This window comes from Arvicanthis niloticus, chromosome 8, assembly GCF_011762505.2.
Source record: "Arvicanthis niloticus isolate mArvNil1 chromosome 8, mArvNil1.pat.X, whole genome shotgun sequence".
NCBI classification, from domain to species: Eukaryota; Metazoa; Chordata; class Mammalia; order Rodentia; family Muridae; genus Arvicanthis; species Arvicanthis niloticus.
In genome coordinates, this window is record NC_047665.1 from 19,926,777 (window position 1) to 19,953,154 (window position 26,378).

General features: G+C 37.7%; 1 protein-coding gene across 1 annotated transcript in view; it reads left to right on the forward strand.

The window, feature by feature from the left end:
• The window catches only part of Ranbp9 (RAN binding protein 9), a 78,487-nt gene that overhangs the window by 22,646 nt on the left and 29,463 nt on the right, over positions 1 to 26,378 (forward strand). The window contains exons 3-5 of the mRNA XM_034509766.2: positions 19,767 to 19,819; positions 20,927 to 21,094; positions 25,486 to 25,508. Of these exons, the coding sequence (XP_034365657.1) occupies positions 19,767 to 19,819; positions 20,927 to 21,094; positions 25,486 to 25,508 (244 nt within the window). The remainder of the gene's footprint in view (positions 1 to 19,766; positions 19,820 to 20,926; positions 21,095 to 25,485; positions 25,509 to 26,378) is intronic.

The window sequence follows — 26,378 nt, forward strand, 5'->3', positions numbered from 1 at the left end:
CCAGACATATTCATATAGACTGATTGCAAAAACAAAATTAGAGTTCCTCCTCATTTCAGTTGGTTGTTCTCAACAAATGAGTGCTCACAGAGCAAAGATGTGAGCAAGGTGTGAGCAAAGAGAAAGCCATGTAAGTAAGCAGCATGGTTATCAGCTTAACGTTCTTGTTGGATAAATGGCATGGTTACACGTTCAGTGAGCCTAAGCGCATTACCTTTTCATGGTTGTCTTACTTACACTTCCTTGTGGGCTTTCTGAATGCAGTAGGAATTCAGGAAACATATCCAGGTTAGTATTTAAAAAGTACAGTGGGGTAGGGTAGAAAGCAGTCATAGTGCAAAAACTCTAGCAGTCTATAGTGAATGAAGATTGAGATCATATATGGGGGAACTGAGGGAGTAGTTCTGACTCAAGGAAACATACATATCTAGGAAATAGTATTTGCTAGTCCTTTAAGATTAGCAAGACATTGAGAGGCTTTGTTGGGGGGAAATACTACAGAAGGTGGTAAATGGCTAAGGTAGTCTCTGGAAGAATATGAATCTGTATGGTCTTTGGCAGAGGCATTCTGATAGCTCCATGTTACTGGGACTTTAGGGGATTGTAATGGAACCTGACAGAAGTAAGAATCGAGAGAGCCTTGATAGCAATTCTAAACTCTGTAGGTAATAGCAAACCTTTGTTATTCTTAGTAGGAAAGTGAGAGGACATCCATATTCAGTAGAACCAGCTAGAGACTGAGAAAGAGTACCATGTGTAATGGCATTGAGCAAGGTAGCTAGAAAGGTGGCCTAGGAGTAAACTGGTAGAGACTAAAAGCAAAGAAGAGGGTTTCTCTGTCGATTACCTGTTATGCACCACAAACTGGGGTAAGAGTTAAGATTAATAAGGCTTGTCAAGGATGAAGACAAGCCTGTAGACATGCTGAAAATAGGGTCCCCACTGTTTAGATATTTATAGGACAGAGCAAAAATAGACTTGTAATAAATAATCAAGTATAAAATAGTAGTAATACATGTGAACAAGCTGACGTGCAGAGGTGGTGACTAGCTGTTGGAAGACAGTGGTGATCAGGGCAAGCTTGGTAACATTTAACACTGCAGAAGGAAGCGGGTAAACATCAGGCTCTAGCTTCCCTGTCCTTGAGCAATTTTAATACTCCACTATAGACAAGCTTCTTGGGCATCCTTCTCTAGATGGTGTGTGATTTTAAAGTAAATTCCTGTTTTACAAGCTGGGTTACTTTTGTTGAGAAGCATAGTGAACATTTAAATCTTGCCTCTGCTGTTCACTGATTCTTTGATTTTTGTTCCTTTTTTTTTTTTTTTTTTTTAAGGATTTATTTAATATGAATGCACATGGCTGTCTTCAGATACACCAGAAGAGGGCATCAGATCCCATTACAGATGGTTGTGAGCCACCATGTGGTCTGGAATTGAGTTCAGGACTTTGGGAAGGGCAGTCAGTGCTCTTAACCACTGAGCTATCTCTCCAGCCCGATTTTGTGCTTTTCAGTAAACTGTTTCAGTCTAAGTCCTGAAAAGGAAACAGTACTTCTGGCCTCATGGGGCTGACATAAGTAATGCATTTAAAGAGCACCTGGTTCATGCTAACTCATGAGGACTTTGTGCTTCAGCTGCTTGGTGCTCATAAATTTGGACTGTGTTTGGTAGTGATAACCTTTGCCTTGAAGAGAGTCAGAGGCTGAAGGATCTCTGAGTTCAAGGCTAGAGCTTTTCTCCTGGCTAGAACTATAGAGTGAGGTCCTGCCTCCAAAAGAATAAATAAATAATATAAAACCATTAATTTGTTGTGTCAGCAGTTTACATATACTTGGTGCTTGTGTGTACTCAATTGATAAGAAGGCTGGATTGTATGCTTGATACAGAATGAAATTCAGGCAAACCGAAGAACAGTCTCCGTTGAGATTAATGGTGATGGTCTGTGTAAATGGATTGTTTGAGTTCTGGCTAGGCAAGGAAGGAGTAGATCTATGAGATGACAGACTCAGGCCAAATGAGAGATTTTTATATTGTTATTTTTAGTAAGGTTTAAGAAGAGCAGTGTGTGTGGGTTGTGGTGGATTTACTGACGATGCCAGGGGTAGACGTCACAATGAAAGATGACTGAAGAGAAGCAAAGCTTCCTGAGAGGATTTGTATGTGTGGACATGAATCTGCAGTATACAGAGATACAAAATGTCCCAGGCAAATATATTACCTGAAGTATCATAGACAGGGTAATGTTTTCTTTTGTTCACTGATAGAACTGTGAGCACTGCAGAATTTGAATGAGAAAATTGTAAGCTATAGGCTTTGGGTACTTCCTTGCATGTATTATTAAAAATAATTTTTACAGCATGCACAAGACCTGCAAAAGTTTGTGCCAGATGGGATTCTAACATGAAGACATAGATGTGGACACACAGCCCCACTCCTGACCAAGAAACTGCAGTTGATCCCTGCTGGGAACACTAAGTCTATCAAGTCACACTCCAAGGCAGGCTGCATCCTCAGGATAGTTACATAACACAAAAAGGATTCCATGGTATTTAGGTGGGAGGGTGGAAGGATCTGGGATGAGTTGGGAGAGGGATGTATTTGATCAAGTATGAAAAATTTTCAAAATAATAGAATGATCTGTTCAATTTAGTCTGTGTGTTTGCACGAGTATGCATGCGTGCATTTGCGCCATGCCCTGTGTGTGGAGGTCAGAGCAGAACTTGAGGGAGTTCAGTCTAGTACCACATGGCTCCTAGAGATTGAATGTAGATGTTCAGGGTTTCAGCAGGTGCTCTACCCACTTAGCTATCTTGCCACTCCACATTTTTAATTGACCATTGAGCCCTTTTCACCATGAAATATCCTTATCTTTTAAAAAATTACATTTATTTATGTGTCTGTATATGTGTGTACATGGTCATACTTATGCCATACATGTGTGTAGAGACCAGAAGACAGCCTACAGAAGTAGGTTCTTACTGTGTGGATCCTAGTATTTGAGCTCAGTCATCAGGCTTGGTAACGAGAACGCTTACTCTGAGCCATCTTACTAGCTTTTCTAGTTAGGACTAGATGTGATAGTGGACACCTATCTCAGCACTTGCAAGGCAGGTTAGTTCAAGGCCATCTTGGTCCGTGTAGCTAGTCCTAGGCTGGCGAGGGTTATATAGTGAAACCCTATTTAAAACAAAACAAAACAAAACAAAACAAATCCAACCCTCCCACAAAACCAAAGCTCAAAGAGTTTTATTTAATTAGCTCACAAAAAATTAGGTTTCTTTATCCGCTTTCATCTCTACTTACTTGGTTTTTGATTACTGTCTTCTCTACAGCTTCCTGTCCCAGCCCCCACAGCCTCCCATTCCCAGTAGTTTCCTTTGTACTTTCATCTTATGGCTCTACCACCCTTCCTGCTTTCCTGTGAAGTGTCTTTTTATGTCTCACATGGCCCCCTTTCTGGTTTCCTGGCTTCTATATGAATGTACATACAGAAAAATTAAAAGAGTCTGCATATGAAAGACAAATTTTTGGTTCCGTCTATTTTCTTTGTTCTCATGAAGTTCTATTGTGTATTTGTACCATATATGTAAATATTTATGTATATGTACATTACATATTTACATGTATATATTTGCATATGTCTATATGTATATAATACATATTTAAATCTGTTCTTGAGGGATGTTTAGGCTGATTCTGTTTCCTGGCTATTGTGACCAGAGCAGCAGTAAGTGTGGATGTGCAGGAGTCTCTGGTGTTTTAGCGTCCGTTGGGCATATGCTGTGTTGTACTTCTAGCTTTTCTGAGAGTGTTCCACAGTGATTCATGGTGACTGTTCCAGTTTACGCTGTCATCACTAGTGAACAAGTACCTCCACAGCGGCATTTGTCCTCTGAATGGTAGCCTGTCTGACTGGGGTGAAATGGAACCTCACTGTAGTTGAACTTGCCAGATGGTGAACGCCGTTTCTTCTTTTGAGAATTTTATCAGTTCTGAAGCCATACTTTGGGTTGACTTCTTGTTTGTTTTTGTTAATTTTTAAAAAGTTCTGTTTGTATTCCAGGTGTTGTCTGTCCTGCTAGTTTGTAGCTAGCAAAGATTTTCTTTCCTTCTGTAGCTTGTCCCTTCATTTGAGTAACTAGTTCCTTTGACATGAAATTTTCTTTTCATTCTACAGTGTCTTATTTGTGCAGTGTTGAGTGTGTCTTTCCTTCTGTAGCTTGTCCCTTCATTTGAGTAACTAGTTTCTTTGCCATGAAATTTTCTTTTCATTCTACAGTGTCTTATTTGTGCAGTGTTGAGTGTGTTTCCTGTGAGCCTAGAGTCCTGTTCAGACTGCCCTTACCTCTGCCAGTGTCTTGAAATACTGTCCTTTCACACTCCTCTTGTCAGTTCCAGAGTGTCACATCTTAAGCAAAGGTCTTGATCCATTTGGAGTTGATCTTTGTGCAGGGGAGAGGTAGTTTCATCTTTGTGTAGACATTGAATTTTTCTGGTCCTGTTTGTTGAAGCAGCTAGTTTTTTCTCCCTTAAATTTTTGTGAATTAAAAAATTAAACTTTTGGCATCCTGTTAGAAGTCAGAGGACAATAGCTATGTAGGTTACGTCTGATCTTCTGTTCTGCTCCACTTATTTTCTTGGCTGCTTTTGTGCTAGTACCAAACTGTTTCTGTTACAGTGCCTGTAATATAACTTGAAATCAGGTATATTGATAATCTCTAGCGTTGGTCATTTTTGCTGAGGATTGTTTTGGCTGTCTGAGGCCGTTTGTGTTTTCCAAATCAGTTTTAAGGTGAAGTTGTCTATTTCTGTGACGAGTGGTGTTCAAAATCTGGTTGGGAATCTCGTGATCTCTTTTGCTTACTTGCATTTTGAGAGCATTAAGGTTGGGGGTAGAAGCTGCATTTTTGTTGGAGAACAAGATGAGTTAACAAGACAATTAATTAATGTGTGAAAAGTGACCTGAGATACACAGCCAGTGTATTCCTTAAATGTTCTTCAGTTGCTTATCTTCAGGACACTTGGGATCTCAATTCAGTTCTTGTTGTAGCAGTAATTTTATACATAACAACTGCTGGTTTTTTTTAGTTATAAGGTTTCAATCAACATTTTTTGAGAAAGAAAAGAGCATAAATACTTGTTATTGTATCAATAATGCGATTGAACCTAAGGCTTCATGCTATGTGTCCAGCTTAAAGATGTTTGCAAACCCCTATGGTTCAACTCAAACTATGCTGCCATTTTGTGTTTTATTTTTTAAATCCTGTTTTCCTTTATTCAAACTGATTTTTAACAGTGCTAATAGGATTTAAGGTGTATTTGGATTACAAAAGAGAAGCTTCAATATTGTATGATGTCATCATGATACCCTACTTGCATTTTGTTATATTCATTACTTAAAGTGACTGACATACCTACTTTCCTTTCTTTTTCCTTCCTTTCTTTTTCTTCCTTTCCTATCTCTACTCCCCCCATTCATTCTTTTTCACAAAGGCAATATGTTTATCTCATATGTTGAGTATTTGCTGTTACCTTCTGTTGGACTCTGGTGAGAGTAACCTTCCAAAATCAGGAGAAATGGGCTATTTGTCATTGGTCTTTGTACTTTTAATGGATGAGTTGGAGGTTGGTAGAACTGGAAACGGGTTGAGGATTAGTCCTTGTGGCTGGGTAGAAAAGAATTAGTAAAGAATACTGAGTTGATAAGGAATTGAGCTGCTGATGGGGAATATGGCTCAGGGGCTATAAAGGTGCTTGCTGCCAAGCTTGATGACCTGAGTTGAATCTCTAGCCCTACTTGGTAGAGGGAGAACCACCTCCCTCCCACAGGTTGTACTCTTAACCTCTGTACCAACATGCAGGCATGCTCTGTTTGTCTAATATGCCAGGTGTGGTGGCACACTCTAATCCTACCACTTCAGAGGCAGAGACAGGTGAATCTTTATGAGTTTGAGACCAGCCTGGTCTGTCTTAAGTTCCAGGCCTAGCTCGGGCTACATAGTGAGACGCTGTCTCAAGAAACAAACAAAACCAAAAATGGGCTGGAGAAATGCTTCTGCAGTTAAAAGCAGGAAGCTGAAGGCTTACATCTTGAACCACAAGTATAAAGCAGAGAGAACAAACTAGAAATGATGTGAGTTTTTTAAACTCTCAATGGCTCTTTCTAGTGGCATATGTCCTCCTAAGCCTCTCGGAGACAGTGCCACCAAGCTCGAATGGCCACGACTAAGGAGGTCATCTCTTTCAAACCCCTATACCTGTCAGATCTGTGTCTGTTCCCTTTTTACAAATAAATGTTTCTGGAAAGACATGCCTTTCTCCCTGTGTGCTTTTACTAATGATGAGTTGGCTGTATTGTGGCCCTGTTTCTCAGGGCTCTTTTGATCCTGTGAGAAAGAAGTATCAGTTAATTCTTTTTAAACTTTGAACCTGGTTGCAAATCACACCTTTTAAACAGTGTTAACTTTTGAAAAGCCACCAAATCCTGTGAGTAGCTGTATTTAGGCAACCCTGTCAAGTCCTGCTTTAATCTGAAAAGTACATTGTCTCCTAATAACTCAACTTGGTTTTATACTGCCTCATTCTGAAATTATTTTAAGATACTAGCCACACCTGAGGAGGTCCATTGGGATTGCTCCTTAGGCTGCATCCTCCAGCTGTGGGATGTGCCCTGTGACAGCCTTGCACTTGGATATTGTATACTAGCTTTTGTATGTGTGTCTACTTTTATTTTTTAATAGTCTTTCCCATGGCATTTCAGACTGGGATCTTCGTGCTCACAAATTCTTTCTTTGTTTCAGCTGCTGATCTCAAAAGACACATTCTTCATTTATTTGCATATATTTAATGTCTCGTGTTGAGTTCAGTGCTTCCTTATAATCCATAGCACAACCAGTTGTTTGGAACTCCCAGTTTGAGCTTTCAGATTCTGTCATATCTTTGCTTTTCAGACTGTCTGTTCTCTTGCCTTTTATGTGATTTCTCGTTGAAATATAGCTATACATTTCTGAGTGTTAGAAACCCAGGTAAGTATATCTTTAAGGTCTCATAGGAGTTGGGTTAACAGCACACACAAAAAAATGTACTCTTAGGAAGTCTGTGGCGTTTGTTTGTTTGTTTGTTTTTCTTTTCTTGCTTCTGCTTTGAATATGAGATCTAAGAGGTCACTGCCTAAGATCAAATCCCGAAGATTGACTTCATAGTTTGTTTTTATAGTTTTAGTTTCCTTGTTTATTTTTCTACTTCATATGAGTTCACTTTTACTGCATGAATATCCAGTTGTTCAAGCCTCAATTGTTTAAGAAATTGTTCTTCCCCTGTTGAACTAACTTCTTCCTTTTGTCAGTGGTCAGTTTACCATATTTGTGAGCATGTTGATGCACACCTATAATCACAGTATTTGGGAAGTAAACGCAGGAGGATCAGGTCCAGCCTTAGCTATATAAGGAGATTGAGGCTAGCCTGTATTACATGTGATCCTGTCTCAACAAAACCAAAGACAAGCAGAAAAAAAAATCATCTTAACATTGACCAGATGTTAATTTCTGTTCTGGATTCTATTGCAATGATCTTAGGACCAAGTATAGGAGTATTTCTTCTTTACTGTATTCCGTAAGATATTTTAAAACTGAGAAGTGTGACTTCTTCAGTATTGTTCAAGATTGTGTTGGGCTCTTGGGAACACCTTGTACTTCCATATGAATTTTAGGATCAAAAAAACCAGGTTATGTTTTTTGGGAAGGGCCGATTTGAATCTCTAGGTTAATTTGCCATCTTCATATTAAATCCTTAATTCTTGATCATGGTGATCATTCATTTAGGTTCTCATTAATTTCTTTCATTGGTCTATTGTAGATTTCAGTGCTTAAACCCTATATCACTTTAGTTACATTTATCCTATATTCTTCCTCTGCTTTGTAGTATTATTATATCAATTACATCTTTAAAGGTTTTTTTTTTAATAGTCTTAAGATATTTATTGTCATGGTGGAAAATGGATGAAGCTATATCCCTGTATTCTCAGAGTGGGCCTGAGGTTAAATCATCTTTATAGGTTTTAAGAGTTTAATAGTTACTTCTCTGTTTAAATCAGAAAACAAAAGTTAGTTAAAAAAACATTTACATAATTTTCTGTATATTTCCTTAAAATTATTTTTCACATTTTTATTTGAGGTGAAGGGAACAGGTGCCAGAGCACATGCCTGGAGGTCAGAGGACAGCACATGGGAGTTGGTTCTCTCCTTCACTGCGTGGATTCCAGAGATTGAATTCAAGTGTTAGCCTAGATAACCAAGCATCTTTTCCTGCTGAGTACTTTGCCCACCCTGTTATATCTTGAAGAGTAGAATGCTAATGACAAATTCTGTTTTTGTTTGAGAATTTATTCATTTATTTCTTCATCCCAAATGTTGCCCCCCTCGGTCCTTCCTTGAAGACTTACTCTCACACCCCCATTTCCTTTGACTTTGAGAGGGCACCCCCAATCCCTCCACTACGTGCATAGGCGCATCCTTTCCCACTGAGCCTAGACAAGGTGCCCCTATGCTACTATGTATCAGGGCCTCAGATCAGCCATGTATGCTCTTTGGTTGGTGGCTCAGTCTCTGGAAGCTCCCAGGGGTCCAGGTTAGTTGACACTGTCGGTATTCCTATGGTGCTGCCATCCTCTTCAGGGCCTTCAATCCTTCCCCTAACACTTGCACAGGGGTTCCTGACCTTGATCCGATGTTTGTCTGTGGGTATCTGCTTCTGACTCAAGTCAGCTGCTTGGTAGGGCTGCTATGATAGGCTCAGCTACAAGTACAACATAGCATCATTAATAGTGGGAGGGACTGATGCCTGCCCATGGGGTGGGTCAGTCACTGCTCTGCCATTCCTTCAGTCTCTGCTCTTTTTCCCCTGCATTTCTTTTAGATAGGACCAATTTTTGGTCAAAAGTTTTGTAGGTAGGTTGATGTCCCCATACCTCCATTGGGGGTCCTGTCTGCTGCTGGATGTGGTCTCTTCAGATTCCATATCCCAACTGTTGGGCATTTCTGCTACGATCACATGCATTGACTCCTGGGAGCCTCTGGGACTTCTTAGGGAATTCCTCCATCCCTGACCCCTGGCAGGGAATTCCTCCATCCCTGACCCCTGGCAGATGCATCATTTCCATTCATTTTCCTGGCCCTCTGGGACTTCCTCCTGTCTCTCCCCATGCCTGATCCTGCCCCCCTATTTCCCTAGCCATCTCCTCACCCACCTAGGTCTTCCCTGCCTCTGCCTCCCATGGCTATTTTGTTCCCCCTTCTAAGTGGGATTCGTTTGAGAATTTCTTTTAATTTCTCCCTTTTAAAAGTGTAGAGTGGCTTGGTCCAGAATTTGCATTCTTTTCCTCTGGGCAGTTTGAGTACGTTTTCCCACTGGAAGCTGGCCTTCATAGTTGGTTAAAGTCTACTGTTAATCTTGTTAGGCTAAGTTACACTAACTGCTTAAAACAATAATAACAGAGTGTGTGGACATGGCAACATGAAGGCCTGAGACATGAAGAGATAGCAAAAAATTGTGTGAGGAAGTAAATAGGCTTTTTAAAAGGTATGTCTTAAATTACCAGAATGTGATAAATAAACTAATTTAAGAATCTGATCTTAATATCTGAAAGATATATTTTAAATTTGTAAGACTTATAGTTCAGTAGTAGTCAAAAAATAAAAATCACAAGAAAAGATGAATGGAGGTGAGAATAACTAGAACAGATCTGAAGGAGTGGCTATCTATCTTTAATCCTGGTCATTTCTGGTATGCAGTGTTGGGTACAACTTAATTAAAAATACTGAAAAATTAATATTCTGTCTCACAATATTGATCTGAAGAAGTCTTTGTGACTGTTACTTTTTATAAACCTATAGTGAGTGCCACAATAATTTTTTGCTTGCATATGTAAGCAGATCTTACTATTTTGTTGAGTTTGATCCTTTTCTTCTACACAATGCCTCATTTATCAACTATTCACTTACCTGTATGTTATGAGCCATACTTGTGCTTACAAACTTCCTTCTGCCAGATACCTTTCTTCTTGTCACTTCACAATAACTTTAGCCCTTTGTCTTAGTCAAGGTTTTATTGCTATGACGAGCCCATGACCACAGCACCTCTTATAAAGATAAACATGTAATTGGGGCTGGCTTAAAGCTCAGAGGTTTAGTCCATCATAGACATGGCTATATGCTGGGAGACATGGTCTGGAGAAGGAGCCAAAAGCTCTACATCTGGATGGGGGCGGGGAAAGGGAAGGAGACAGACAGACAGACAGACAGACACACACACACACACACACACACACACACACACACACACACACACAGGGCCTAGAATAAACATTTGAAATTTCCCACTCCCAGTGATACCCTTCCTTCAACAAGGCCACACCTCCTAATAGTACCACTCTTTGAGCCTATGGGGGCCATTTTCATTCAGAACACCATATCCTGTGACTTCTCACCTAAATATCAGGCCATTTTCAAGATAAAGTGTCTACTTTATTGTATTTTGTAATTTTAACATATGCAAAATTATATTACTATTTTTGTTATTTTTAACATGACAAAAGATTTACATGCTGTTTCCCATATTTCCCCTTCTGTAAGCCCTTTAAAACATCTTTTCCTTTGTTTTTATATATTTTGACTGTTTTGCCTACATCTATGTTTGTGTACCATGGACATGTAAATACCTGTAAAGGCCAGAAAGTGTTTGATCCCTGTGGCTGGAGTTAAGACTAGTTGTAAGTTGTGGGTACTAGGCATTGAATCCAGGAAGAGCATCCAGCTCTTAAGCACTGAGCTATCTCTTTAGCCCCAGCACTTTGACTTTTATTGTATAATTTCATATAGTGTGATATTTTTTAAGAGCTCAAAAATAAAGTATAGAAGTGATGGAAATTGCTTTATCTCACATCTCATTTCCCCATCCTTCCTTTGATTCATCATCTTTTTTTTTTTTTTTTTTTTTGGATATTTTAAAGGTAAGTATAACCCCCTAATAACTGTCATAAGCATATCTTTAGTTGGGTCTATGTACCACTTTTTATTGTGAACCACTGTTTTGTCAGCTTGATACATGTGACATGGTCAAAATGGAGATAGGTGTCTGTGTTTCTTCTGGTGGAATTTTAGGTAATAAGGTGGGTATAGCACTGTGCCTTTGTGATGCTGGTTTTGTTTGTCCTAAATAGTAACTGTTTGGTGCTGTGTAATAGCAGCTCACTGCAATTGTAATTTGCATTTTCTTAATGACTAATAGTGAAAACATGTGTTCATGCCTGTGAACATTTGCAGTGAGAACAACTGTGTTTTTTTCCTACCTATGGCTTTTCTTTGTATTTAACTTACTTAAAAGTTTGTTTTCTTTTGAATCTACAATTTTTTGTCTTTCCAAATTTGGGAGATTGTTGTGAATTACTTTTTCAGCTCCATTCTTTTTGTCTGTCTGTCTTTCTCTTTTTCTTCCTTCCTTTCTTTTGTTTTTCTTTGGATGGAAGACGGATCAGATAATAGATTTAAAAATCTAAATAACATTTAGTATCATTTTAATGATGTGTTTTGTCCTTTTCTGTGTTAATGGTTGCTTTGACCCGTGCACTCATTCATCTGTTTCTGCTGAAATAAACATAAACATTAAACATAAAATATTATTTGGTAAGAGTCTGTGGTTCATAAATGATTTGTTTTTACATGCCTTGATACCTCTTTCTTCTTATTCTTACTGCTTTCCTTGGGCATTAAAGTTCAAAGCTGGCTGCTATTATTACCATCAGTACTTTGACCTGTGCCCACCACTAGTTTTTGCCATGAGTTGTTGAGAATGGATGTCAGGTGACAAATGTCACTTGTTGGTTGGTGCCTCTCCTCTTTGGTAGCTTTTTACATTGTGCTTTTCATTGATTTTTCTCAATGTATTTTAAAGATAAGTTAATATTTAACTTTCTCATATTCAGCAGTACACTTTTTAACCTTAGAAAATTACTAGATAAATTGAACTCAGCAGAGTGGTATATCACTGTTTCTTTTGTGTGTGTGATTATGATTTTCTTTTTATATAAAAATACCTACTTATTAAGAAAAATAAGGTGCTGCCAGATTCATAGGTCAGTGGGTAAAAGGTATTTGTGCAAGACTGGATCCCCTGAACCCACTTAGTGAGAGGAGAGGCCAGTTGCGTGAAGTTTTCCTCTGATCTATACATGTATGCTCTCTCACTGGATGCTAGTGTCAATGGACATCAGTAACTAAATGCTGCAGTCTGTTGAGTACATCAGCCACAGTGGATTCTTGGTGCTCTTGATTTTATCTTCAATTTTAGGATTTTGCAACCTCATTTTGATTAGGAATTTTAATATTTATCTTTTTAATCTATTTTTTGTGTGATTAGCATTTTAATTTTTAGTACAGTTTATACTTATTCCAACTCCTTGGACCCTAGTCTAGAGCTTTGATTCTCACCCGTCCTAATGCTGCAACCCTTTAATACAGTTTCTCATGTTGTAGGGGCCCTCAACCATAATATTACTTTGCTGCTACTTCATAACTGTAATTTGTTACTGTTAGGAATCATAAGTAATCTGAGAAGTAGGCTATCTGATGCAACCCCTATGAAAAGTCATTGACCCCACACCCACAAAAGGATCATGACCTATAGGTTGAGAACTGTTGGTCTAGAGTTCTTTTTGGAGTTTCTAGGTCTTGCCTCAAGATAATTTGAAGAGTGTTGCAGATTTAGTGACCAATCCATTAACAACTGGTTTAGAACCTTGTCCAAATTTCCTTCACTCTCTTGCCTTCTAACCACACCATGGCATCTAAGCTCAGGTAACAGCAGGCATCCTGTTTTTTTTAGTTTTCTTTTAGTATCAGAGAGGTTTGGTCCAGTTTTTGTCATTAAACAATAAGCTTGGTGAATACCTCTTGTGCTGATCAGTTGTTTTTGACTAGAGCTACTTGGGAAGAAGGAAACTTAATTGGGGGATTGCCTCATCCGTTGGTTTGTAGGCAAATCTGTTGGACATCTTGTTATTAGTATTATTAATAATTGATGTAGATGGTCCTACCCAGCCTACTCCTTCTCGGAGTGATCCTGGAGTATATATAAGAAGTCAGAGAGAGCAAGCCATGGCAGAGCAACGGTCTTCTGTGGCCTCTGCTTGAGTCCCCGCTCCAACTTTCTTTTGTGGTGGAATGTTCCTTAAAGTGTAATATGAAAGACCTTTCTGCCTTCAGTTGGTTTTAGTCAAGGGTTTATTGTAAAATAGAAAGCAAACTAGAACACCCCTGTTGAAGAGTTTGTGAGGTTTTGTTTCTCCAAAGAAACTTGTAGGTGTCAGTGAGTGAGTCACAGTCACAGCCTGTGTTCTGCCAGAGAGCTTGGGCTGGTGTTGCTACATTGTAACAGCACAGGCTGCATGGGCCAGACTACAGCCAACCTACAGTTGTTTCTGTCTTGTCACCTTGCCTCACTCACAGTGGGCTCTTACTAGTAATCTTCTTGGGAATTTCATTAACTGTAAATTAAGCTGGGAGTGGCCTGCTGTTTACCTAAGTCTTGTCTTTTTTGGAATTCTAGATTTGTATATATAAACTTTAAAATCATTTTTTTTCTAGTTTAGGAAATCGGATTGGAATGTGTCTTGAACTGTACTCAGTGTACCTACAGCTTTTAGAACAGCTATTCTCAACCTGTGGATCTCAACTCCTTTGGGGGTCAAATGATCCTTTCACAGGGGTCACCTAAGACTATTGGAAAACAGGGATATTTACATTATGATTCATAACAGTGACAAAAGTATACTTAATGAGTAGCAGTGAAAATAATTTTATGGTTAGGGATCATTACAACACGAGAAACTAACTGTTGAGAACCACTGTTTTTAGAAAGACAGTTACTTCTATTGTCAAGTCTCTAGATACATGTTGTGCCTACAGATTTGATACATTGCTTTTCCGCTTTGCTAGAAAACTTTATTACTATTTTGGGGTTTCTGTGACTCATACACATTGCTCCTATTTTCAGCTGTCTGTTGCTGTAATACCAAATTGGTTTTCTTTTCTCTCTCTTTTTTTTTTTTTTTTTTGTTTGTTTTTTCTAGACAGGGTTTCTCTGTATAGCCCTGTCTGTCCTGGAACTCACTCTGTAGACCAGGCTGGCCTCGAACTCAGAAATTCGCCTGCCTCTTTTTTTCATTTTTTTTTTCCCGAAATTGATTTTCTTAAAATATCTAGTTAATTTTAATGCTTTGACTAGTTTCTGTGGTTTTTGTATGCATATAATTATACCAGCTACAAATGAATACATTGTTTTCTAATGTTTTACTGGTTATTTTTTATGTTATATTAGGATTTTAAAGACCTCCAAAACAATGTTTAACAGATACAAGCAACTCCTTGTTACTGTTTGAAATGGAAATGGCTTCACTGATTTTCACAGTATTGTTTTGTGTGGGGCTTGTATTGGAGTTAGGGGAAACAGTATCATACTTAAATAATTTCCTTTTCTTAACTTTGCTGGATGCTTTGTGAGGAATGGTTGCTGAACATTATCAAATGACACAAGATCATACAATTGTAGACAAATTACAGACTTTAACAAATTGGATTCAATTTGCTGGTTTTTGCACTTGTAGGTGTTTTGTATTTACTTGTTTTAAATCTGAGCTTCTGAGATGTTTATAAGCTTTTGAAATTTGTGTATTGTTCTAGAAAGCCTTTATTGTCAGCTTGATAAAGCCTAGTGTCATCTAAAGCTAGCATTGCCTAAATTGGATTGACCTGTTTGCAGGTCTGTGGGAATGTCTTGGTAAATTGATGTAGCAACTTTTTAAACTCAAAAGACAAGAGAGAGTAAAAGAGGGGGCTGTGTGGGGAAAGGAAGGAGCAAGACAAGAAAGGGTAAGGCGGATACATACCATCAAATAGTTATGCACCTATGAAACTGTCACATGTCACTAACATATGTTACTGTAATCTTTCACTGTCTGTAAAAGAGCCATTTAGGATTACAGTTGCTCAAAAACAAGTATAGAGGAACTCATGTGAGAAATATTAAATAATACAAAATGTTTCCAAGAGGACACAGTGAAACTTCAGAACCCCCAAAATGGGCTATGACTTCTCATTTGGATGTAATGTCAAATTCATGCAAAATATTTGGAGTTGTTAATAAGGTACAAAATATATTTGGGGTTTCTATATGACTATTTTCTAAAACTGAGCAAACTGACAATCTACCTAAACAAGGGACTCTAGTCTGCTAATTTATAAAATTAGAACAAAGTAATCTCCACAAAAGAATACACATGCTCTAATTTGTTATGTGATAAAATACTTTGACCAACTTGAGGAGAGAAGAGTTTATTTTATTTGGCTTGTACTTCAGACCACAGTGTCATTGAGGGAAGTAAGGACAGGAGGCATGGAGGAGCATTGCTTGCTGGCTCACTCACCTCCAGCTCATATTTATCTAGCTGCCTTATAGCCTAGGGATAATGCTGGGCTTGCCCGAATCTTTCATCAGCCATCAGTACTAATACAGTTATGCTGTATCACTGAAGAAAATGTCTCCCAGGTTGTTGAGATAGCTCATTGGATAAGTTACTGTTCTAGAAGCATGAAGGCCTGAGTTGAGATCCCTAGTACCTACCTCGACATGGTGGCTTTTGTCTGTCACTCCTGTGGTAGGGTTCTGGTAAAAGGTGGATCTTGGGGGTTCACTTGTCCAACCACTCTAGCTAAAATGACAAGTTCAGTGAGACCCTGTTGCAAAATAGAGAGGAAGATACCATTTGCCTTCAGTAACCATTCTGACTGAAACAATAGAATCTCTAGAGTAGTTTTGATTTGCAATCCCTCATGGCTAAGAATTTTGAACACTTTTTAAAAGTATTTACTAGCCTTTTGTATTTCTTTTTGAGAATGCACTTCAATTATGTAGCACATTTTTGATTGGTTGTCTTATTGTCTTTGTATATTCTAGATATTAATCTGTTGATGGTATAACTGACAATGATTCATCCTGTAGAGTGCTCCGCTAACTGTTTTCTTTGCTGTATGGAAACTTTTTTTTTTCCCTCAGATTTCATGAGGTCCCATTTGTCTACTTGCTGGCCTTATTTCCCAAATGGCTGAAAGCCTTGCCTATGCTTGTATCTCGAAATGTTTTACTTACTTTTTCCTTCAGATATTTAGATCTTATGTTAAGGTCTTTGATGCATTTGGTGTTGGTTTTTGTTCATGGTGAAAGTAAGCATCTAGTCTTACTCTTCTACTTGGAGACATCCAGTTTACTACAGGCCATTTGTTAAAGAGGCTGTCTTTTCTCTCCTAACTATTTTTGGCATCTTTGTGTAAAAACAGACAAAGCAAAAATCAGGTTTGTACATGACTTTGTACCTAGCTCTCACATCTAGTTACTGCATTGATCTGTGTCTGGTTGTTGTTGTTATTAGTGCAGTGCTGCTGCGTTACCAAAGCTCTGGAATGGAACTGAAACTTAGCTATAGTCATATAACATATGGCATTATTTTTGCTTGGGAATTCTTTGAATATCTGTCTCACTTTACATTTTGCTAGGACAGAATGGATAACAAAAACAAGGAAGGTAGGGTTTGCTTTGTTTCACAGTTCAAGGTCATGGCCCCCTCCTGGTGAAGTTATGGGCACAGGAGCTTAAGGTTGATGGTGACATTGCCTCTAAAGTTAGGAGATGAATGAGTACTCAGTTCTCTTTCTTGTTTTTATTCAGTCTAGTCCTCCCCTCCACCCCCCATGGAACTGGCCACCCACAGTTGGCAGATTGTTCCATCACAATTAAACCCATCTGTATACTTTATTGTCCAAGCAATTCTTGATTCCACAAGGTTGAAAATAACTGTCACACTATCTAAGTGAGGTCTTTTAAATGTGTTTTGTTATCATTGTGTCTGTGCCATATGCTTGCTTGATGCCCATGGAGGCAGAAAAAGGGCATTGGTCTCCTAGAACTGGAGTTACAGATAGTTGAGCTGCCATATGGGTGCTAGGAGTTGAACCTAGATCCTCCAGGTACTCTTAACTGCTGAGCCATCTCCAGCCTGAGTGAGGTCTCTTAAACTTACGAATGAAAATTAAGATAGATTTTTTTTCAATCTCTATATAAAGAGTGGCATTGAAATTTTGATGGGGTTTACATTGAATCTCTGGAGATTACTTTTGGTTAGGGGAATCATTTTACGCAATTGATTATTTCAAATCCATGAGTATGGAAGGTCTGTTCATCTCATATCTTGAGTTTTGAATGTTTTAAAGTTTTCAAGATTGATGAGAAGGTTCATCGAGTAAGGTGCTTGCTGACAACATAATTACCTGAGTTCATTACCAAAGACCCACATGGTCTTTTGTGTTACAGGTACCTGCAGAAACAGAGATACATAAAAATAAATGAATAAAAGTACAGGTTTTCTTATAGAACTCTTTCACTTTGGTTAGTTTTTTTCCCAGGGTGTGTGTGTGTGTGTGTGTGTGTGTGTGTGTGTGTATGTATGTATACCTGCAGTTGTGAATGGGATTATTTACCTGATAGCTTTCTCAACATTGGTATATATGAAGGTGACTGGGTTTTGTAAAGTTTGTGTGTTGCCACTTTTCAAAATTTATCACTTCTAAGAGATTTCTGTTGGAATCTCTAGGGTCTCTTATGTAAAATCCTATCCTCTGAATAGGGATAAGGAAAGATTGACTTCTTTGCTATTTGTATCCATTTTGTTCAATTTTTGTCTTAACTTCTTTAGCTAAGACTTCCAGTACCATATTTAATAGAGAGCAGCCTTGTCTTATTTCTGATTTTAGTAGAAATGCTTTTGAGTCTCCTTGTTTAGTGTAATGTTGACTATAATGATTATATAATAATTATATAATATAATGTTAATCATACATAGTGTTTATTATGTTGACTTTTATCATGAAATACTTTCAAAGGCTATTTCTGCGTTTTGGGGGATGGCCATGTGATTTCTGTACTTGTCCATTTATATAATTTGTAGTGTTTATTATAACCAACTATCCCTGTGTCTCTGGAATTAAGTCAACTTGATCATAGTCAATGATATCCTTGGTGTTTTCTAAAACTTAGTTGGCAAATGTTTTGGTGACATCCTTCTTCTCTTTGTATCTTTGTTGTCTTAGTTACTGTGAATAGATTCCATGACCAGGGCAGCTCTTATAAAAGAAAACATTTGTTTATAGTTTCAGAGCTTGGTCCATTGTCAATATGGCAAGGAGTATAGTGACACACATGGGGCTGGAAAGAAGCTGAGAACTTTCCATCCTGGTCTGCAAGCATGCAGGCAGAGGGAGACTGGGCCTGGCATAGGCTTTTGACATTTCAAAGCCCTCCCCCAGTGACACACTTCCTCTAACAAGGCCTCAGTTCCAAGTCCTTCTAACCCTTTCAAAGAGTTTCATTCCCCAGTGACTAAGTATTCAAAGCTATGCACCTATCAAGCTGTTCTTCTTGAAAACACTGAGAATGTAACTCAACATAATAAATACTGTGTATGATAAACCTATAGCCAACATTACACTAAATAGGGAAGACTCAAAATTATCACATATATCCATCAGAAAGATTGGTCTATAGTTTTGTTTTTAAATGTTTTTATCTGGTACTGGTATCAGAATTAGTAGTGGCTTTATAAAAACAGTTTGATACTGTTCTGTTCCTTAGTTTGGGGAACTTTGGTGTTTGCTTTTGAAATTCTTGTAGTATTTAGCAGTCTATTTGGGTTTGGATTTTGATTAATTGGCAGATTTAAAAAAAAAACAACTAAAGACTTGTGACATTTATTTATAGGAGTGGTATGTGATGTTCAGAAATTAGTTTGTGGGAGTTAGCTCTTTGTTCTATTATGTGGGTCCCAGCACCTTCACCAGTTGAGCTGTCTCATTGGCTATGGAAGGGTCCTCCTCCCACCCCACCCCCCAGTTGTTTCTGTCTCATTATTTGCTATATAGATCTGTTTGAAGTATTTATCTCCTTTTGGTTTAATTTTGGTAGATCATATGTATTTAGACATTATTTCTTTTAGATTTTCTAATTTGGTGAATTCTATGAGATTTAAGACATATTTTTGCAATTTTCTGATTTATGATGATATATGTTGTAAAGGCTTCCTTTTCATCTCTAATTTTAAAAATTTGAGTCTTTTTTTCTTTTGATTAGTTTGATCAAGGGTTTGTTCTTAAGCTTTTCAAAGAACTAACTTGGTGGTACTAATCATGTGTATTATTATTTATTTCTATTTTATTAACTTCTGCCTGATCTTGATTCTTTCCATTGACTGTATATTTTTTTGTTCCTGTTTTCCAAAGCCCTAAGGTATACTATGAGATACTTTGAGATCAGATTTCTTCTTGTCATGTAGTATTGGTACTTGTGAAAGGCAATTCTCTTCTTTCACCAGGTGGATGCCAAGGATTCAGTTCATTAACAGTCTTGACTATGAATGCCATATCACTCACTGTAGCCATTACTAATATTTTTAATGGATTTATGAATGATTACTATTGTTTACTGAATCTAGGTCTCATTGCTGCTTAATAGTCCTCTTTGTTGCTATGGAATATGTTGTAATAATACTTCTGTGGCTACTGTAGGAGCCTCAGTTGGGCTTGGTTCTAGTTATGTTTTAGAGTATTTAGTGATATGTCCATATCTGACTGTAATAACCTCCATTTCCTTTCCTTTGTTCTCCAACAGCTACATGGGAATTGGTCTTTCTGCTCAAGGTGTGAACATGAATAGACTACCAGGTACACTTGCAAGTGAATTATAGTATTGTTAGAGCCTGACATTTAGGACTGACATTTCTGCTTAAATTTTTAAGTAATTGAAATAGTTCAAAGGTAATAGCTTTTGAAATTTTGATCACTTATAATATGAATTCTAACTGGAAGTGAGTTAAATTTTATGTTCTTCTGTAAAATTTACATAGTACCTATGCTTTGTTTTCCTGTTAATGTTTCATCCTTTTTAATTTTATATACTGTATCAGCCACTTGATACATTTTAATGTCACTGGTTCTGTTGTTACCAGTCATATCCTGACCCTTAACCCATGTTAATTGTGTGCCCTTGTGAGAGTAGGGACAGAGGACAGAAGTGAGCTCAAGGAATGTGTGGATGATGTGGAATGAATGCTGTGTGAGAACTAATTAGCAGAAGGAATTGAGTCTGTTTTCTGATGCTAAAAATCAACAGTAGCAGAAAGTTCTTATTTAAAAAGCTAACTGAGCTGTGCAGAACTCTACAGTAAGTGCATTGAACGGGAACATTTCAAGCCAGTACTGCTGCCATCTCATTGGATCCCTGTGTGTCTTGATGGATTTTCATTGTGCACTTTTGCTAGAAGTTATTAAGGTATAAATGGGGTCTTGATTATAATAAATAAGGATGTGTGTAATTGAGTGTATAAAATGATTACAAATTCCACAACTTTTACCTATGGATCAACTTGAGAAATTTGTGGTGACTGAAAAGTTATATTTTACAGTAAAGTTTGTGTGTTATTCAAATTAAAGCAAAATTCCTTTGCTCTATTAGCTAAAGAAGTAATGCATGGAGAAACATGCCCTGTCATGACTGCTGTGCTTATGCTCGCATTCCTGGTAGAAATCCTTTCTCCTCAGTACTTGTTTTTACTGTTCTGGGTGGTGAGTTTATTTTTCTTAATGTTGTAGACAGCATTTTAATGCTGAAATCACTCTCTAGTTTAGTTGTTGAGAATGTAGATGGACATTTGGAGATTTTATCTGTGTAATATCTGTTGTGCTGTTCTGGGTTATCTTACAACGTTAGTGATAAGTGACTGCTGAGGAGCCTTGTTCATCATTGTAAATATACTGAACCTGTCTCTCCAGGTTGGGATAAACATTCATATGGTTACCATGGGGATGATGGACATTCATTTTGTTCTTCTGGAACTGGACAACCGTATGGACCAACTTTTACAACTGGTGATGTCATTGGCTGTTGTGTTAATCTTATCAACAATACCTGCTTTTACACGAAGAATGGACATAGTTTAGGTACTGAGATGTTTCGAATACAAAATAGCCAAATATTGTGATTATTTTACTAAGCATGATGGTTTTGTTTATTACGTGATTGTGTTTAATGGATAGATGCCTTTTTATTCTATCCATGTCCACATTAAGGAAGTGATAAAAAATTTCGTATTCAGGGAAGGGTAACTTACATACAAAAGTAATAGGAGAAGAAGTACTGCCTAGTACTGAGCCATTCATTCTAGTAATAGAAGTGCTAAATTTTGCTTGGAAAAAAAAAAACTTTATTAGTTATTCAGTTCTCTAGTACAATTTAAAAAAATCACTTCTAAGAATAGTTGGGGGAACAGTTAAAAGAAATGGACAGCTCAGTACATTAGTGAAAGAACAGGATGGATGTACTTAAGCTTAGGCCTGCGAATGATGTTGCTGAAGGATGGTGTCTGAGACAAGTTTGTAGTGCAGGACAGAGTTAAATAAGTAACAGGAATAAAAAGACACATGGGCTAAAGTATGATTATCAAACAAAGAATCATGTAGGAATAATAAAAAATGAAAGGCTCTAGCGAATGTGCATTCGTGTGTAGTTATTGTAGTTTTCCCTTTTTAAAAAATGTGTTTTTATTATATCTGTGTGTGCACATGGGCATGTTTGTGTGAATGTATGCATGCATGTGTGGGTTCTGGAGGAGGCCAGAAAAAGGTGTGGGGTCTGCTGAATTCCTGGTGATGTGAGTTGATGAGTGTGGGTGCTGAGAACTGAACTTGCGTCTTTTGGACGAGCAGGATGAGTTTTTAACTGCTGAGCCATCTCTCTAACCCACCTTTTTTTTTTTTAATTGCAAGAAATAATAGAAGGTAGTAAGACTGCTGCTTTTTAAAACCTCATGTTTATTATTGGGAAATGTATATGTTCATAGCAGATTATTTCTAATGGGCCCAAGTGGATAGAAGCAAAAAGTAAAAATCTTAGAGGGCAGAAGCTGCTTTACTTCTGAACAGCATTTTAAAAGTTAGACTGCAAGTAGTCTGCTTATCTATATAATGCAATATCTTAAATGGCAAGCCTTTGTGTTCCATTACATAGAGGAAGATTCTTAAGTTTCAGTTTGCATCATAGCAGGCTTCTGTGGTGCCCCAGCACAACCCATGTGTAAACTCTTTGCATTCCTGTCTGGTTTAAGATTTTTGCTTAGATTTTTCTTTCTTTTTTTTATGTGGCTTAAAAGTTGTTACAGGTCTGCAAAACTACAAAGTTACTCTCAACCATGTATGGTTTCATGACCTCATGCAGACTATATACAAAGTAGTTAACTGACACTAGTCTTAGACTGTCTGCTTAAACTGTTTAAGATCATTAACTTAAGGGAAGTCTGCTTTTAGGTTTGACAGCTCAAAAATGCAAAACAAGACATTTTTAGAAAACCACGATTAGCCTTTGTAACACTAATTTTTTAAACTTTTCAGAGAAGAAATTTTATTTTGGGAGATGGGAAGATCACAGGTGATGTGATTTTTTTCCTATTAGATTTTCACAAACATTTAAATCAAACCCTTTCATTGAATAAGAAAGCCATTTTAAAAGGTAAGATGCTTAAGAAAAGGGTACCTAATGATGGAATTATGTTCTAATTTTCTGTAAATTTGAAATGTTTGATGGTATTTGTAAATTCATAAATATTGAGCGTATAGGTAATATAATACTGCTTAGTGGGAGGGAGTCCCGCAGTCTCTTGACTGGGTTTGACTCAAGGGGCTTTTTTGCCATGTGACCTTAGCCAACTTACTGAACATTTCTAAGTTTATAAAAACCGAGTGCCTGTAACGGCCACCACAGTAAGCTCATCAAAGAACACTAAAGTGGTGCCTGAACAGTTCGAGATGCTAGGTAGTCTGGGACTTTAGGCTGGGTGCCAGGGCTGCAGAGATGACCTGGTTAACAGAAGTTATCCCAGTGAACAGAGCCTCTCTAAGTGTGGCTGCTGAAGCCACTGTGGAACACAGCCCCACCCATTCGTTTGCATCAGTTACAGGCTTTCTGTGGCAGAGTTGAATAGTGGTGACAGAGACACCATTACCTGAGAAGCAGAAAGTGCTACCTAAGTTGACCCTTACAGGAAAAGTCTCTATGCTTTAGGACTGGACTCTAGAATCTAGAAGATAAAATGTTACTCAGCCCCTACCCATTCCTCCAAGGGCATTTGTAGAGGGATATTTCTACAATAAGACTGGAAGAGTTCTATTTCTGTCTGAAGCAGTTTTCAAAGTTGTACATGTACTTACTATATAATGAAAAATGGAGAGGTTTTATTTGGAAAAATAGAGGCATTGAAGTATAGAACTTAAGTAATGTTTTTTTTTTTTTCTTTTTAGCTTTTTTAAAAAAATCAGACATTATTCATTACTTGAAGATAACATTTCAGAAAGCTTCTTGGCAAGTCAGGAACTTGAAAAGTGAAATTTCCGTAGTTCTAGCAGCTTCCTTTCTAAGCACCTGTTTGTGGCCCTGGACTGCGGAGGTGCACATGCTTACTTGCACATGGCCAAAAGTGCTGATCTCTGAAGCTAACGTGGAGTTTTTATTAGCATTCTTGATATAGAACAAAAACTGACAAAGTATTTTTAATAAAACAATGTAAATTTAGAGACTTATAAGTACATATCCTTGAGAAAAATAGTCTACATTAAAAATGTTTTAAAAAGATCATGTTAAGATACCGTTTTATTTTTTTGTATTGTTTAATTTTCTGATGATTTTGGAATAAGTTTTGTATTTGGCTCCCTTCCACTGTGAATGAACTGACTGCAGTCAGGATATTTTGTATGGAGTGACAGAACAAAAGCAGGACTTAGCCTTCCTTTTGACAGATGCACTTATTATAACTTGGTAAAAGTCATAAAAACAGAGCTTTACCAACCACAAGCATTATTTTTACATTAAAAAAAATTACAGATACCTCTTACTTGAAATGCGTAGGATCAGAAACATGGAGGGTTTTGGATTGCAGGATGTGTGTGTGTATCTGGAGGTAGATACCTCCGGGATGGAACCTAAGTGTAAACAAAACAACCACAACAACAACAAAAACAAAAAAAAAAACAAAAAAAAACCCCTCGAGTTTCATATGTGCCTGACACACACAACCTAAAAGTAATTTCATGCCCTGTTTGTAGTGTGCCTGCATTTGAACATGACCTACCAATTGTATTGTGGTAGAACTTGACCCTAATGGCACCATTAGTTTTAGAGTTTGAATTTTTAGCTTAGAATTATTCAGCCTATACTATTTAAATTCACTGTGTCTTTTAACTTTATTATTATAATAAATAGAGTCAGATAGCTTAAGGTGAGATTGTTTTTCTCTTGGCAAAACATAGTACTAGATACCCTTACACTTTAGATGCTTGTCAGAACAAGAGAGGTGCTGGTGCTGCGTTGTTTGTATGCTTCCAGTGTGTGCAGAGGCAATGTCTTTGGCCCTTACTTGATGTTACTTTTTAAAACAGTATAGTAGGTGCTATAGAAATATTGCCTCACTTGTATTCATTTGGTTAAGAATGCCAGTATACTTATGCCATTACTGGTGTTCCAGTTGTGTTTGCACATGGGTATGTTGAAATTCCTGTTGGGATACTTAGGAGCACTCTCCATCCTTCAAGAAAGAATAGATTTGTTTTATTGTGTTGTGTTTTGAGACAAGATCTCAGCATGTAGCCTACACTGGCCTCATACAGAGCTCGTTGTAACTCAGTTTCCTGAGTGCTAGGATAACAGGCATGTATTGCTATGTCCTGACAAGAAACTGTGTTTTGTTTTGTTTTGTTTTGTTGTTTTAGAAATAAAAACAAAATAAAAAGTGCTTTCTTGTGTTTAGTTTTTTTTTTTTTTAATAGAAAATGTCAGTTCCTTTTTCCTAGTTTTTATTTATTTTTGATTTTTGGAGGCAGAGTTCCACAAGCTCAGTTTGAATTGGCTGTGTCGCCAAGGATGACTTCATCTTGCCTCTGTCCTCTGAGTGCTGGGATTATAAGCATGCACTACAATGCTCAGCTCCCACCTAAAATTTTGTAAAAGCTAAATCTAGACAAGCATTTAGTGCTGAGATGGATAGTACAGTTTTGGGGTGAAACTATCAAATCTGACACTGTGATAGCCAGTGTTCTCATACAGCTCTGAAGGTTTATCTAAGATCACTTTAAAGCTCTGTATCCCAGAAATAAAGTGTGTGTGGCCAATAGAACTGATGAACTCTAGGACAGCATTCACACAAAATTAGGCTTTTCTTTCACCTTTTCTTCCTTTCCTGTTCTCTCCCTTTGCTTTAGTTATTCAGCTTTTTATTATTGCCTGCCTTTGAAAAAAGCCACTAATACCTTTCTTTTTTTTTTTTTTTTCTTTCTTTCTTTTTTAGGTATTGCTTTCACCGACTTACCGGTAAGACATAATTTTATTTGAAAGATTATTTGTTTTTAACTAAAAGAAGTTCAAGAAACTAGAACTAGACATGTGGAGCAGCCTCCCTCATTCTACGTGCACGTGCTGGGCATCAAATAGAGGGCCCTTCTCTGGTCCTCTGGAGGGAGCTTCAGAAGTAATGCTCCAGAATGCATTGCATCCTGCTGCACAGCATAAGTGAAATTACCTAAAATACCCAGAAAGCTTTGCTTGTGGATTGGACCTGTTGCTTCCCATGCAATAAGCATTCCTTTACACTGAGCTATGCTCCCAACCCCAAAACACTTGTTTCTTACCATGTGTTCATTTATAGTGTGGTTCCTGGTTATGTGTGAGCTTTTCAGCTAGGGTTGTACATTTGTAACTGCGTTCACCTAAGGTTCATCATCATCTCCTGTGCTTTTGGGTCAGTTAGCAAGTCAGTAAAGATTTCTGGAGTTGGGTTTTGAGATTAGTGTCTAAGGTAAGGAAATTTATAGAGTAAGTACATGAAAAATAGTGAATTTTGATATTTTGAAGTTTATGACTTTGAAGAGAAAGTTGTAGAAGTTGCCTGCTTTGCCCACAGTGGAACTTGAGCTGAGACTGACAGAGTATTATGTCAGTAGATATGCATGACAAGAGTGTTTAAGCGGGGAGAAAAGTGGTCAGGCAGAGTCCAAGACAGGATGTGGGGGCTAAAGAGATGGGTTGTCAATTAAGAACACACACTATTCTTCCAGAGAACCAGAGATCAGTTCCCAGAGCCTATGCCTATACGACCTGTGACTCTAGCTCCAGGGCATCTGACACCCTTTCCTGGCCTCTGAAATCTTGTGTTCCTACACATACACATAAATAAATTTTTTT